Source organism: Rhagoletis zephyria, unplaced genomic scaffold (assembly GCF_001687245.7).
Source record: "Rhagoletis zephyria isolate East Lansing unplaced genomic scaffold, Rhagoletis_zephyria_1.1 Rzeph_scaffold_12095, whole genome shotgun sequence".
Classification (NCBI taxonomy): domain Eukaryota; kingdom Metazoa; phylum Arthropoda; class Insecta; order Diptera; family Tephritidae; genus Rhagoletis; species Rhagoletis zephyria.
In genome coordinates this window covers 1-16,436 of record NW_016169169.1, presented here as the reverse complement: position 1 = coordinate 16,436, position 16,436 = coordinate 1, and the positions used below count along the sequence as shown (strand labels likewise).

The 16,436-nt window shown below is 34.7% G+C and overlaps 1 protein-coding gene across 1 annotated transcript; it reads left to right on the top strand.

The window, feature by feature from the left end:
* Positions 1–2,500: 2,500 nt before the first annotated feature.
* On the top strand, positions 2,501–14,763 carry LOC108377448 (innexin shaking-B-like; the record flags this gene model as incomplete). Its single annotated transcript, XM_017633713.1, has 2 exons — positions 2,501–2,860; positions 14,609–14,763. Coding segments are annotated over exons 1-2 (515 nt in total), but the record flags the coding sequence as incomplete, so codon positions are not given.
* Positions 14,764–16,436: the final 1,673 nt, after the last annotated feature.

Genomic DNA, 16,436 nt, shown 5'->3' with positions numbered 1-16,436 from the left:
ATGAAAACAAAAATCAACAAAACTTGTAAATATTTACATTTGCACGCAGGTTGAAAAATAAACTTTGCCCTGGTGTTCCTCAGAGACTATAGCAAGTTGACGAAATTTCGTAATGGTAACATAGCGGATGTATTTTTTAAAACCAAAAGTTTCAAAAAATGGCGTATATGCCAAGTCCGAGGAAATTTCAAACTCCCAATTAAGTTTAGATTTTGGCCGACCTAATTCAGGCTCAGTATTTAGGCCAAAATAAATAATTTTTACACGAGGCATTCGATTTCAATTATATACTCATAGAGCTTCTAGTTTCACATATCCATCAGTTAAACGAGCAGTTGAGCAGAGAAAAATTCTAAATGTTCAACTTCATTGTTGATTTTTTTCACCTTTTTAAGGATTTTTTTTTGTAAAACGACCTCTTTAACATAGCTGTTATATTAAAAAAGACATGAAGAATACTTGCTTTAATGCAAAAGTTCAGGCTATTCTGACCCGACAAGCTGAGATAAAAACTTTTTAAGTCAGCATGAATTTTTCTCTTTCAACGGCAGGAAAGTCAAACTTCCAGTTCAATTCCAGATATCGTTGTCCCATTGCTCGAATATGGAGTGGCCCGTTTTTTCTCTCCATAGCGGCGTACAATTTGTGCCAGTTGACGCCGATATTAAATGCCAAGTTCTTCTCCACTTCTACCAAAATCGATTAGGCGATTACAGCGCCAAACAATAAGGAGAAGAAAAATGGCCCATAGTGTTGAAAGGGCTCTTAATGTCGGTGTTGTATGAATCTTATTTTCAAGTCCCCAGTCCTTGCAGAGTTTATAAAGTAACTATCAACGTGTGCCAAGGAGCGATTTCAGCGTTCATTCAACCCTGGATAAACTATTGGAACATGTTCCAGCTGCTATAATCTGTTAGCCTTGTGTTTATCTTTCATAGACAGGTAGATCCCCATAAAAGCTGTGAAAAAAATAGTATTTGAGATCCGATTTAAATGAAATTTTCCATGTAAATATATAGTACCATTGCCAAGGAAGGAGAAGGTATGAAAAATGTTATAGGCTGGCGAATTTCCTTGCCCATTACCTTAAGGATAGGATATGGTAGATGTCAATGTTTTTCTCTGAAAGGGGATCTCGGAGGTTAAAAACTGAATCTCGAAGCGAGTTTCTTACCTTTTGAATGTGAAGGCAGCTCTTGGTTGCAAGAAGATATTTGATAATCTTTGATGATAAATGCTTTTTCTCTAAAACACTGGAAGTGTGCGCTCCATTATCGCAATGTGATCACTCTGGTTTACCTCCGTAGACAGCCTAAGTCATCTTCATATGCTGGAAGCCGACGAAAGACTTGCATCTATTCGGTGCATGTCTTAGAATGGCAGCTATCCTTCTCATGTAGATTTCAATTAAGCGGATAAAAAGGTGGCCGCCATTAAAGGTTTATTCTCTCGAATCTTAAAAATAAAGGGTTACTTTCTGGGGTTGTTTTGTTCTTTTCATTGGTAGCTTTTCTTACGTGACATTTCCCAAACCCTATGTACAACGAAATTCTGGCGCCATTTTTGTTTACGGTGCGTTTATGTAGGGACCATTAGCTTTTGCCTAAGACAGACGTTTACTTTGGCCTCATCAGTACAATTCTCAGCTTTTTCTTAGGTTATTAGCGATGATTCATTAAAAATTGTCTTTTTAACTTATCATATTTTATTACAAACTCGCATAGTATATTTTTTAAACTTTTAATTAACTCAATGTTTCGGGATACATGCAAATCTAACTCAAGTAATAAAACGAAAAAAAAAATAAGAGCTTCGAAATATGAAATCATAAGTGCCCCATATTCTATCTTTAGCAGCACCGAGTCGGCCAATTTTAGTGTGCCTTATTTTATGAAACTTTTCCAAGTCGAAAACGAAATAATAATGTGAAGTGTTACAGCTGCCACTTACATACCTACATACATATACGTACATATTAATATAGCGAATGTACGAACAAGTTTTAACATTTAAAATGCAACATTTTTTAAAACTCACGAACAAGCACGATTCATTTACACAAAACCATAAAAATTTCAAGTGCTTTTACGCCGCTGTCTTGAATTTTGAAGTGAATAAAACAAAAAATTATACGATAATAATAAAAAAATGCAGGAGGGGATCTGCAAAATATAATAAAATCCACATGATTTCTGCATACGTCACAACAAAACTATGGGACCAGCGAGAAAGAGAAAGAACTGCCGCACAACGAGACGATAACCACAAATTGGTTTGTTGCCTCCTCTGCCTCCAGTTCGCAACGAAACAATTCAACGAAAGAACTTTCATACTTACACAAAAATAAAAGAAATGCACAAAAGTCAAGTGAAATTTAAAATAAAATAAAAAAAAAACTACTAGATACGCACACACACGCATACACATGAACACTTGGAGATCCACAGCAAATCCACAATTTTAATCATTTATTTCGCGTTGCGTTGCCGTTTAGCGAAAAATGTTAGATATATTTCGTGGATTGAAAAACCTTGTAAAGGTCAGTCACGTTAAAACCGATTCGCCAGTATTCCGTCTACACTACTCAATTACTGTGATGATTTTGATGTCCTTCTCTTTGATTATAACAACAAGACAATATGTTGGCAACCCTATCGATTGTGTTCATACCAAAGATATTCCAGAAGACGTACTCAATACATATTGTTGGATTCATTCGACTTATACGTTACGTGATCATTTCGGTAAGAAGCAGGGCATATCTGTACCCTATCCGGGTATAGCCAATTCGGATGGTGATGATCACAACAAAAAGCACTACAAATACTACCAGTGGGTGTGTTTCTGCCTATTTTTTCAGGTGGGTTATTTATTTTGAAATTAATGCTGAGTTCTTGAATATAAATGTGTACATACTTACATACATAGATAAAGATATTCAATACACATCAAAATATAAGGGTTTGGAGTTTTTTTCTTTCTTCGTGGAAGCAAAAGCTTTTATACTATGTGTAGGCAACTATAAAATGCGGAAACGTTTTAGTACGTACAAAACTCAATAGAATAGTAAGTTGAATAAAAGTTGAGAATTCTGTTCTCGAATAAATGTACGATATATTAAGCCCACATTTGGACCTAAAACAAATGTATATGTATTGAAAAAATATCGAACTTATACAGAGGAAGATGAGACCATGAACACCTCCTTCCCAAATAATATTTTGCACAAAAAATCCGGCCGGTGTGCCAACCGCATACATGATAATAATAAAAAAAAAATTATAAACGTGTTCTTCGCACCTTTGTCATATACTAGATATTCGCATAAATATTATGACGTGGTAACAAACGTACACATGCCCGCTGTCGATTTATAAATGTAGCCATTTACATTGAAATATATAAAATACAAATGTACGCAATCATTGGCACTCTACATTCACAAGCATATAAAATAATTTAGCGCCAATTGAGATCTTTATATTTCTTTTAAATACTATGTATGTATGTGTGTACTTACACATATAGGCCATTGAGAAAAAAATACAACCAAACACTCATTTGTACATAATTTATTAAGTTCTAAATGGCGTCTAATTATAAAGATATGATTTCAATTGTGCTGCAGAAGGCAAACGATTAACCGGTAATCGGTAATATACTCCACTGGTAACCATACTCACTTCAGTCAGTCATAGTATGGTTGATGTTTTCAGCTACTTTATCGAAAGCTAAAGGTTTAATTTATGGAAATAATTGGCCATAAATTTAGAAGCTACGCGTGAGTAAAGATTAGAATTGTTAAAAAATAGATTTTTGTATTAGCGGTTACTTGCTTGATTGAATCGTAGAAGGTATAAAAAAAGAAACTTTTCACTACTAACAAACACGATAAAGTCCCTGCCGGAAATCGGGCTATGACTGAACGACAATAATTATTATTTTTTTTACTCTATAACCAAAGTAATTTGGGCATGAACTTATTCGGCTTTCACTGGATTTGAGTGCCATAAAAGGCTCCTTTCTCGTGCAAGACCACCTTCTAATCAGACTAAAGGATTTTGGTTAGGATGTGGTTGAATGTGTGGTCGGCCTGAAAATTATAGCTACAAGGAGCGAAAGCTACCTAATAAAATTTTACAAATTAGAAAATATCTCTATGGTTTTCCTTCATAAGAAGGCTTTCCTATTTTTGGTGGGATTATTATTTTAATTAAATCAAAAAGGAACTTTTTTGCTTTTTACCTGATTTAAAGCTAAAAAAATCTTCTTGTTTCAGTAGGACCTATTTTTCTCATTGTACAGGAAAATTAAGCAGTAGGTACTCCTTAAGGTGTAATAAGATCTGCTCTAACAGGATATCCATAAACTTTTACCTTTCACCTCACGTGCATCTCAGGCCGAGGTGTTTTAATATCGACCTGCCCGGAATAATCTTGAAAATGGTTTGAAGGGTGCATTTAGATTTATCAGTCATCCGAGACTTCGTCAATGGGATGATCATATCCAAATTTTTTCAAGCATTATTAATAGAGTAGAAAGCAGGGTTCGTATTTGCACACACATGTGCAGCACATCCTAACATTTTAAGCTCACACACGTGTGCTGTGCATATAAAAAATTAAAAATTTGCTCACATCACATGTGTGTACCGTTTGGTAAAAAGCACGGCCACATGTGTGTACTTTCTTTTTATTAATGTAAAGCACACGCACATGTGTGTGCTATGCGTAGAGAAACTTATACACTTCGAATTCTAACTCAAATCTTAAAATAATTTTTTAATGTTTTCTGTCATATAAAAAACAAACAACATCTCACTTTTTATTGAATTGTCTTTCAAAAAATAACGTTTAATAAACAAATTCTTTTAAGAATATATTATGTGCATGTGCATGGGCTGAAATTTGTACAAAAATCGGCTCACACACATGTGCATGTGCTTAATAACAAACAGCACACACTTTTCTGTGAGTAGAGTTTGTTTTCCACTTATGCACACACATGTGTATGAGCAGTGAGTGCAAGTTGAATGTGTTTCTGGCGTGTGTGTGAGCAGAGCATGTGTGTGCAAATACGAACCCTGGTAGAAAGTAAGAAATTGACCTGAAAGCTTGGCAAGAAGCATCTTTAGACATACATACATATTTGTTTAATGGTGATACTGCCCTTAGGTTAGGTTAGGTTATCAGGTTGCCTCCGTAGATGTAGGCCCACTAAGACACGACTAATCTGTCCGTTGTGTTGCCCTTAAGAGGGCAGTAAATTTTTCGTCAAGTAAATATCAACGAATTTTTTATTTTTTTATTTTACCTACAAGGTACACTCCTACACACATACATACACAATACGATGGCGTATACATTTTTTTTTTATTTAAACGGTCTGCTGGCCTTCTTTTACGGCTAGCGTTCTAACCCTCTTGCGCCACCTCACCGCCGTCAAGACCAACTCATCTCAAACGGACAAAGATCTTATTCACTAAATTAAAAAAGCGTCTACGCGTCATTACAGAGGGGGAAATACTATAATAAATTTATTTATAGGCACTGAATATGCCACGACGGCGACATCTATTATGGTGCTGTGACACCAAACGAATGCGGCGCACTCAAGAAATTCATATAAAAAACTTAGAAAATCTGACTTAAATATATAGCTAAAGATGCAGACTTTACGGAGCTACATACATGAATACATACATAGGTGTATTAGCGATCAAATATATACTTACATAAATATTCATATATGTACCCACATAAGGGCGGACCGATTTTTTTTTTACTAAATATGCGCGTATAGCATAGAAGGATTCTACGTTTAATTCTAAGAAAATTGCCGAAGAAACTATGGGTCTAAAATCAATTTGGAGTTTGGAAAATTGCAAAAATAGGTTTCGAAGAAAATGTGAAAGTTTTCAATGTTGCGCCTTCTAATGCAAGTTTTAAGAGAAATTCCTTTTTATACAAAATTTAAGCATTTCTTTACGACACTACAGCAAAGTAATATAAAGGCATAGTCGAAAAAATCGTTCATACAAATTGACCCATCCTAATGTACATACACGCATAAATACATACATTTGTATGGAGCGCTGTTGTTTAAGCGCTGGAGATCGGAAAAGAATAAAAAAAATACATAAGTGCGAATGTTTATTTATTTGTTTCTTTACAAGTCTGTTTAAACAATTGTTGTGCAATCTTCAAAAGTATAAATTTTCTGATTAAAAGCGAATTTGCCCCTCCAAAAGCAACGAATGTATGTAAATGCACGAAAACTTCAACCGCTTAGTGTTAATGTTCGAGGGCGTTAGCTTGTTGCATTAAATATTTATGTATGTATGTATAGTACTATTTATGACGTATCACATGTACATACATACATACACGTATATATTTATGCTACGTGTGTATACAATTATACATTTATTGGGCGGTGTTTAAATGATTAATGTATTCTTTTATGCACAGAAAAGTATTTTCTCAAACTGATATCTTCCTAGCCTTTAGTTTTATGCAATATTTCGCCAAAGTCGAGTGGCATTTTCTTTCTAAAAAAAATAGTGCATTTTCATTGCCCTCTCCTTAGTATTTGTGCGTAGAGGGCACTGAGAAGGCAACATTTTTCCGTACAAAAGAAAATGCCTTAAGTATTGATTTAGTAGCTGTGGCAGCTAAGTTGTCCACTAATGACAGATCTCTGGCTAAATAGTCTTATACACACATACTTATACAAAGTATTCACGGTCGTCTACGGGTAAGCCACTCGTTTTTTTGGATGTTAGCAGATAATCTGTGGGCCATTTGATGGAACATGTCATACGTAATAGTTTTTCCGATTTGTTAAGTGCCAAATAGTAGAATGCCTATGAACTATTTATATGATGTTATTTATTTTTTGTTGCTTATTTTAGGCATAGAGTACTTTAGTTTTGACATCGTTGCGTGGGAGGTGTACTTGACAAAAAATACTGAAGAAACGTTTGTCAAATTGTGATATATCTATGTATATGATGACGAAATTCACTCAGTATTGGAGACTTTTTTATTTCAGTAAATTACATAGGCTAAAATAGCAAGTTTTGACCTGGTTGCAAAAGAGTCCGTGTACGTTAAGCATTTTGTATGTGTTGATTATCAAGATGATTATAATTTTAAATGAGTATATTAGAGTGGTTCATAAAAACACTCTTTTTGGAAATTCATAAACGCTTCATCAGAATTTGTTATTTGTGATAAAAAAAGAGACACGTATTTTTTTATTTTGAAAAAAAAAAAGTTTTCTTAGAGGTCGCGCTGGTCGGTTTTTTATAAAAACGCTGATGTTCTAAATTTTTTTATTTTCTTGACATGTTAAAATGTAGCTAAAAATGTGGTTTGTACATATAATTACTCTGGTATTATTGGGGAACTTTCCCTTGATTACACACCTCTCTTGAACAATTAGAATGGGTCTAGTTCCCGAAAATATGCTCTCGTAAAGACACTAGTAAAATTAAAACGTTGATACTGAACGATTTACGCATTGTCATGGGTTGGAACTTGTTACCAGGGGGTTTCTGGGGTTGCTAATTAGGGATCTGAAGTCAGTTTTTCGTGATTAAAATGGCGGATCCAAAATAGCGTTCCATTTTTTAAAAAAATGATTGGATTTGTTCGAAACCCGGCACTCGAGAGTTTTTGGGGTCGTCGATTACGAATCTGAAGTCAATTTTTTTAATTTCAAAATGACGGATCCAATATTGCGATCGAATTAAAAAAAAGTAGTAAAATTAAAAAGTTTATACTAAACGTTTTAAATACTGTCAACGGTTAAAACACGTTTCCAGTGGGTTTCTGGGGTTGCTGATTACGAATCTGATGTCAGATTTTCAAAATTCCAAATAGTGAATCCAAAATGGCGACCAACTTTAAAAAAATGATTGGATTTTTTTGAAACTCTTAACCGCAATTTTGAATTTAGAAAATCTGACATCAAATTCGTAATCAGCAACCCCAGAAACCCACTGGATACGTGTTTTAACCCCTGACAATATTTAAAACGCTCAGTATCAACGTTTTAATTTTAGTACTTTTTTTTAATTTGATCGCCATATTGGATCCACCATTTTGAATTTAAAAAAATTGACTTAAGATTCGTAATCGGCGCCCCCCAAAAACTCTCGGGTGCCGGGTTTCGAACAAATCCAATCATTTTTTAAAAAGTGGACCGCATCCGCCATTTTGAATTTCGAAAAACTGACTTCAAATGGATTTCAAGGTTGTTGTGCCTCCTCTAGTGCATTATGCATTAACCTCTGCTGAATATCTGGCACATTGGTATAAATTTAAAAATTATGCCGGTTTCTAGTAAAGCTTTCTCTCTGTATGCTAGGTGACTATTGGCCGGTGTTAAACCGAAAGTTAGTCACTTTGGCAGAAAGCCCCCAACTTTAACCACAAATTCGTAAGGCTAAGACTGGCTGTGGCAGTGAATTTTTCCAGTCGATAAGCAAATTATAACCTCTCTTAGGTTGAGAGGTAACGATACACACATACTTATTATTATTATTATTGCACTCACTAAATATATCTAAGTCAAAATAGTTTTTATTCATAGAAAAAAGAAGCTTGCAGGTCAATGATCGATCCTTTAAGGTATAGACATATTTATGTATGAGTATAATTCTTCATGCACCTCTCTAAATATGAGCAACATCTGTGATCCATTCAAGCTGACATACATTTTACTGATACAAGCGCAATGCCCAGCAAGAAAAGTAGTAAGGCGTTACATGCGTGATATATGGTGTAATGTATTTCTTATGAGTTCTAGATTATATTACTGTTGAATATGCAACCAGCATGCCACCGTATACAAAAAGTCCCAAAGCGCTAATATTAAATGGTATACAGTCCTCGATTACTAGATAGGTAAAGCAAAATGGAGTGCCCTACTTTTTTTCGCACTTTGCCGTGGCAAAAAAAAATGCATATTCGAATGTGTTTTACTGATTATTTTTTCGATTACCATAGCTTACATTTTCCCGCTGTGTATATTTGCATACACTTCTACATATGTATGTACATTCGCTCAGCTATCAGCCATGGCATTTTCATGACCGGCACACTCATCTCGCCTATGTGTTCAAAGTGCAGCTATGCATCAATGACGTTTGCACTGAAATTAAGCGTAAAATTTTGCCAACGCTTTGTATGTTGATCGTTGGCTTTGGTTTATTACCGTTTGGATGCATATGCCTACGTGTGTGTGCGCTTCTGGTTTGTGTATTTTTTCTTCATAATTGTTGAAAACAATTACAAAAACCGCTCTGCTGCAATACAAACTTGGCATATTTTCAAAATCAATTTTCAAGTTGAATGCATATAGCAACAAACATGTACCGAAACTTAAATGTAGCAACAAAAATTAAAATATGAGAAAAAGAAAATATCAAATGCCGATCGCACTTAAATAGTATTTGCTTGCTGAACATTAATGTAGGAGAATTTCATTGGAGAGTAAATTAAGTTTATACACAGTTACTGTGCTGTATTTATGTAGGTACATATATGTATATTCAAAAGAAGAAAACCATTACCCTTGCAGGAAGTGACTTTAGCTTATACCTAACTTTAGTCTGTTTACGCGAATACTAGTGCTAACTATTAACTGTATAATTTGTCCGAAAAAAGCCAACTACTTTTGTGGGGCGATGGCCGCAAAATTTGTTTAATTTCTTATTTAATTTTATTTTATTGTATTTTTGTTTAATTAATTTATATTCAACTTTGCATTTTTGCTTACATATTCTGCAGTAGGCGGTCCTATATTGGAATTCCGTCAGACATAACATCAAAATGATAATATGAAATTTCATTCGTTCTGAATTCGAAAAAGAATTTGTGAAGTATAGAAAACAAATTTATTCAAAGTAGTTTTTGTATGAGGATCTCTAAATAGAAACTTTTAAGGAAAACAAACTTCCAATTACACCTGTATGACTTCTGCACGACTTTGCAACTCACTTTAAGTTGGTTTTGTTATAGTTAATTAAAAGTGTGGTATTTATTTAAAATCCCATCAAAAAGCTAACTATAAGTTGATTATTTTTAACAGTTGATAATTTTTCACTGCAAGTTAGTTAGTGCTTCAAGATGGATTGCTCTTGATTCGCTTATTCTCGGTTGTTTTTTTTTTTGTTAATTCGAATGGTTTTTTTTTTAAATTCGGTGTTTTTTTATACTATTACTGACAAGAGGTACTCACTTTGCAAATTGCGATTTGAATATGGTTGAAGCAATGAAATTAAGCTTAGGTGGTTTCCAGTCGTCGTCTTTCATTGGTAAGTCTCGTTCGTTTTTTTTTTACTAACTCACCAACATCGATGTCGTTGGTATAAGACCTCTACTGTGCGTTTATGCAAAAAATGGCCTGTGTGGTATGCACACCGAGCGTTCGGTCCACCACAGTCGACTTACACAAGCGAGTGCATCAACAGACAGTTACACGTCTCAGCGTATACAAACCAACGGCACACATTTATTTGCCGTGCATAGAAAATCCCAGAACCTCATTGAGGAGGAGTTTTCTCACCCGCTCGCTCGAACTAAGAGTTTCTGTCTACCCTGGCTCAAACTCACAGACAAAATGCTACAAAATTATCCTTGAAAAATCCCTACAAGAAAATAATTTCTGAAAGGAACACTTGCAGATTCTGCCATACTCTTGGCTGCATGCTAGAGGATATAAATGCTGGGCCCGGTGTCATACAGAATTAAAAGACCTGCACACAGTCAAAACTACATCTAAGCTTATTGACAACTGCCAAACTCTATTGAACCAGCTAATCACGCGTAAAGGGGTGCCATTTTGGTGTTTATGAGAGTTTTTACGGCAATGAAAGGGCTGACGCTCTTGAAAAACGTAGATCCCAATTGAGATTATATGGTCCACTCCAGAGAGCGGTTATCGCTCCGTCCAGAATCTGGAACATTACAAACCCCTAAGGAAATTCATTTCATGGCATGGTGCTGCGAAATTGATTAGGTATTAGAAAATAAATTTGAGAAAAGTTAGCTAGAATTTCTGTAACGACTGAGTTAAGCAAGCATTACCTTTATGCCTTTGAAAAACTAAGATCAAAATATTTTCATTTTATTAGAAAATAGCTTTACATTTGCATACACAACCCAGAATTTTAGCACTGATCTAAAAGCTTTTTCTTGTAGAAAGCACATTGCCGTTATAAATTAACTGAACTTTCACCTCTTCCATTAATAATTAAAATTTTGATTGCACACATAAATCTAAAAATATGAAATTTCATCGACTTTACTCAAGAACAGTCAATGCCAAAATTAATAAGCTCAGAAAAATTCTTGCATACACGTTTCGTCTCATACATACACTGCTGGGAAAAAGTATTCGCACTGCGAAATTTTTTATAAACATATGGTTCATTCTACAACAAAAATACATAAAAACATAATTTCTAAACTTTGTGCAAAACTCGCGAAAATTCAAAAAATTTTCATGTAAAAACTTTTTAATCCAATTTTTAAGAATTTTTTTGAGTATTCAGATTTGCCGCCCAATAAATTTATTCTAATCAAGTGGAAATTTGAAGAAGCTACGACTTAGCGTTGATTTTTGGCAATTTTTTTACGCAGTTTCTTCCATACAAAAAAAATGTTCCAACAAAAAAAAAAATCGCAAATAACACGGTTTTTGACTTACTCCAAACTTGCATTACATATATTAGAATTTAATGCGCTACAAAACTGCATACTCAAGAAAATTCCAAAAAATCTGACTAAAAAACTGAAATTTTGCATGCAAATTTATTGAGTTTTCGCGAGTTTCGCACAAAGTTTAGAAATTTTTTGTAAAAAAATTTGCGAAAAATTATTAGAATAAAAGTTATTGCATATATTGTGAAAAATTTGCTGTGCCAATACTTTCTTACGGCAGTGTATGCATGTATGTACATTCGCTTGTATGCATTTGTCCGTTGTAGTAGGAGTATGATTTTCCTGCGTCTTAAGTCATCTGCTTTTCCGTCGTTCATACGAATGTTTATCAGAGCCTAAGAAAGCAGCTACATTTTTTCAATAATAAAATTTTATAGCAATATGGTGTGTTGCTTTAATAAATACAATGGATTTAATTAACTTTACTGCGAGTGTGCCCGAAATATTAAGATTCATCATAAAATAGCGTTGATCGCTCACATTTGGCGGCATCAAGACCTGACATGTGCGTTGTGTTGGTTGAAGTAAAGTAAATAATAAAAAAAATACATAGATGCTTCTACTAAAAAAAAAAAACAAAATCGATTATGACTTGCAGCGTACGGCAATGCCACTTTTGTCGCCTTCTTCAACAACAGGCGCGTGAATTGAAGAAACACCTACGAAAAGGATTATTTGCCAGCAATGACAGACAGAACAATGGCGCCCCCATAAGCAGTCGGCAAAATAGGAAAATTGCCACCGCTCGCAACATTTCAAATTCAAAAAAATTAAATTGATGGCACGGGGCTTATGTTATTTACAACGTATTATTTTCTAGGTGTTATTGTTGGCTAATTTACGATACAAGTTATTATTAATATGTCACCGACATCAACATAAATTTTCACATTCGGACATTTAATCACATTTGGCATTAGTTTGTTTATTTTGTGCGTTAATAGTTGGAGCATTGAGCCAATCAATTGTTGCTATTCTGAAATGTAATTTTATTAGGGACAAATGCGTCAGCAGGCAGCAAACACAGCACAGTGGAACAATGTTGTTTGCTAGCGTAATGTTTATTTAACTTATGGTGAGCGCTTAAGTAGCATTTCTTGTTGAAGGACTTCCATTGCGAAGAAATTGTGAAATTTTAAATTAAAACGCATGCAAGTAAAGGTTGTCAAAATAAGTGGAAAACATTAAATGCGCAAATGACGTGCAAGTGATGATGGTTTGTGGTTGATACTAATAAGCCACACAGAAGAAATAATCACGTGGTATTTGGAGCTGACAGACAAATTACTTTCCGAAAAACACTAAGAAGATTATGCATTCGACAAGAGTTGGGTTTGGCTTTGAAAGCGAATTTTAAAATTGATATCTAATTGCTGGGCGAATAATAGTCACAGATTTTTAATTTTGTTAAAGTCAAGATGTTTTAAAATTAAAACCGGACGTCGTTTAACACTTTGTCTACTGAATAGATCTGTATGGTTGGCTGCATACAGTGCTTCCCAGTTGCTTTCCAGGACACAATTAGCGCGTTGTTGCGCCATTTTGATGCACTTCTCGCGGGGGATATTTTGTCTATGTTTATTCTATGTTGCTAGGTCGAACCATTTGTATTCTGTAATGAATCCACCGATTAGCGAAATCGGTATGGTAGCACCTGATAGGTCGGTTAGCTGTGCAACCAGGTATTTTCCTAATGTTTTGTGCCTAATAATCGAAAGTCTGGAACATTCACAAAGGAATTTATGGACACTTTCTTCGTCATCATCTAGTTGACAGTTGCGGAAAATCATATGCATTATGGGGTACACTTATTTTTGCCTATTGGCGGCGCCGTGATGGTTGCTAAAATTCAGAGTACCTCTGGCCTTGATCTGATAAGCAGGTTTAAGGTCTTCGTCTTGTTGTAGCCAGACCATAGATTTCTCGCTAAGTTAGATGTACATATGTATATCTGAATCTACGTCTAGCCAGTTAAAGGAAATGCGAAGTAATCTGTCTTTGGACTATTTCAAGGGGGTAACCCAGTGCCACCGTTTGGAATTCATCCAAACCAGTTCCTGCCTTCGCCAGTTCGTCCGCCTTCTCATTGCCTTCTATGTTCCTACATATGCCCGGAAACCCAGACTAGAGAGACGGTAGTTGACTGAGACACTGAGCTCAGTATCACTTTACATTTCCTAACTAGCTTGGATTTGGAAAGCGGAAGCACTATTGTTGTACCCGAATCTATTGCCGGGCATTTTAAAAGCTTCTAGTATCGCTAGAACTTCGGCTTGGAAGATCATTTCCCAATCGTAGAGACAGGGCAACACCGAGTTCGTCGTAGTAGACTTCCACTCCCACACCGCAATCCATCTTGAATTCGTCGGCGTAAAGCGAGATCGCCTCTCGGTCGGTCACTTGGTCACTTCTCAAGTCCCTTATGAATGGGAATAATACGTGCACGTTACAGCTGAAGTCCAAATTGCCTACCATATAGTCTGCGGTCCTGCATAATTGCATTTGATTTATGACCAACCATTGTCCGAAGTGCTATAAATGTAAATTTGTTTTTGCAGTAGATGAAAGGCTAATTATAGTTTACGGGTTTTATATATCGAAATATCGCCAAGACACAATTACTTTCAGTAATATACTCGTACGTATGTGCAATACAAATATACATCATAAATTTACAAACTTTAAAGCATTAGCATTCATTGCGGACTATCCCATCTCAAATTCACAATTAAAAATATTTAAAATAATTCTTATTTAAGTAAATAATTACTAAAATAAATTATTTATGTATTTATCACTCTCTTTTATCGAATCGTTTTCCAATACATATTTTTCTACAGTAAAAAACTTAATTATTGCATTCTTTCATATTGCAGGCGATTTTATTTTATACTCCAAGATGGCTGTGGAAATCTTGGGAAGGTGGCAAAATTCATGCACTTATCATGGACTTAGATATAGGAATTTGTTCCGAAGCCGAGAAAAAACAAAAAAAGAAATTACTATTAGATTACTTATGGGAAAATCTAAGGTAAGTGTGAAAATTTGTATATGTATGTGTGTATGTATGAGGCCATGAGATCCAGTATATCCTACCAGAACCGACCGGGTAAATACCCCAGGCAGTATCAGGCTATTTATTACCCCAACTGCTAATCTGTGAGAGGAGCGTTCCAGGCGAGTGGAACCCTTAAATCGCTTTACATAAATTTTTGTACAAGTTTGTCTGGTAGATGGACAGGTGGGTCTCCTGGTCCAACTGATATTTACCTGCTCAAAGAGTTCAGCATTGATTTTGTGTTTGAGAAAGTTAAAGGTATGCCCACGCCTTTAATTTACCACGGATATTTTCGTTCCTTTTCTCACCAAGTCGTTGGCTTTGGAGTTGCGTACAACCATCAATGAGAATTTAACCGCCTGCAGGCTGACAATCAATATGCATTTTATGGCCATTGTTCCTTTGGATTTTAGATATTTAATAGGAGCTTTAGTGTTAGAGTATATAGGGATAGGTCATTCTGTAAGGGCTGAAGCTGTGAGCCACCGACCGGCAGTCATTATGGCGTTTAAATCTACCTGGAACACACACAATAGTGGTCCGGTCAGAGAAAACAGAGTTTTAGTGCGAGTTCACTAGAGTGAATCCCGCTTCCTACTCTTTATTTTAGCTTGGAACCATCCGCGTAGTTACTTGTTGACGCTGGGCATAGGTCTGTGGCACCTTCCGTGCGAACAATTTTTTCAACTATGATATTAAATAAATCTCGCCTTAAAATCGTATCTACGACAAACTCTTGGGTAGTTTAATGCATCTAGCCTCCCAATAAGTTCCAAACTGTTTCCGAACTGGCTCCATCCTTTAAGACTTAAAAAAATTGTTCGCACTCATAATTATTATCAATAGACTTTTATAATATAAGTCTCAAAATAAGACTCTTTGAAGACTTGAATATATTTATCTCAATGATAATTATTATGACAGGGCTTTTTTAATATAACTCTCAAAATAAAAGTCTTTGAAGACTTAAAAATATTTATCTCGCTGATAATTGTTAAGAGAAGACTTTTATTATAAAAGTCTTAAAATAATAGTCATCGATGACTTAAAAAAATTTTCTCACACATAATTATTATCAAAAGACTTTTATAATTCTTTCGAAAATTTTGATGAATTTTCAATACTCCACCATGAAATAATTGTTATTCTAGGTCTCTGCTTATTACACTATGTTGACTTAGCTCCTTGTAGTTAGGCATAACTAGATTAAAAAGTTGATTATGTGTTGCTACTCTGAACTGGGCGATTAGTTTAATTTACCAACAATATTTTAATTGTCTGAACCTAATTTTTTATTAGTTTATCATTAGTTATTTTCAACAAGATTTTAAGTTTGTTTGCATTTTTATTTGTTAAGCTTTGGAAATGGTTAAATACTGCTCAAATATATTCATGTGTATTATGCGGGAAAATATATTTTTCCAAAAAAAAGAACACATCACGTATGAGTTTACAAAAAGTTTATTAGCACTATAGAAAAATCAATTCTTTATTGCGCGTGTACTCTCATACATACACAAAAACTTGGCTGTTACTTTTTAATAATTATAAATATTTGTTATATAGACATAAGTGTGTAGTTTAAAAAACAAACTGACCTCTAATATGTTTACTTTATTTACTTTTTTAATTAGGTATCACAACTG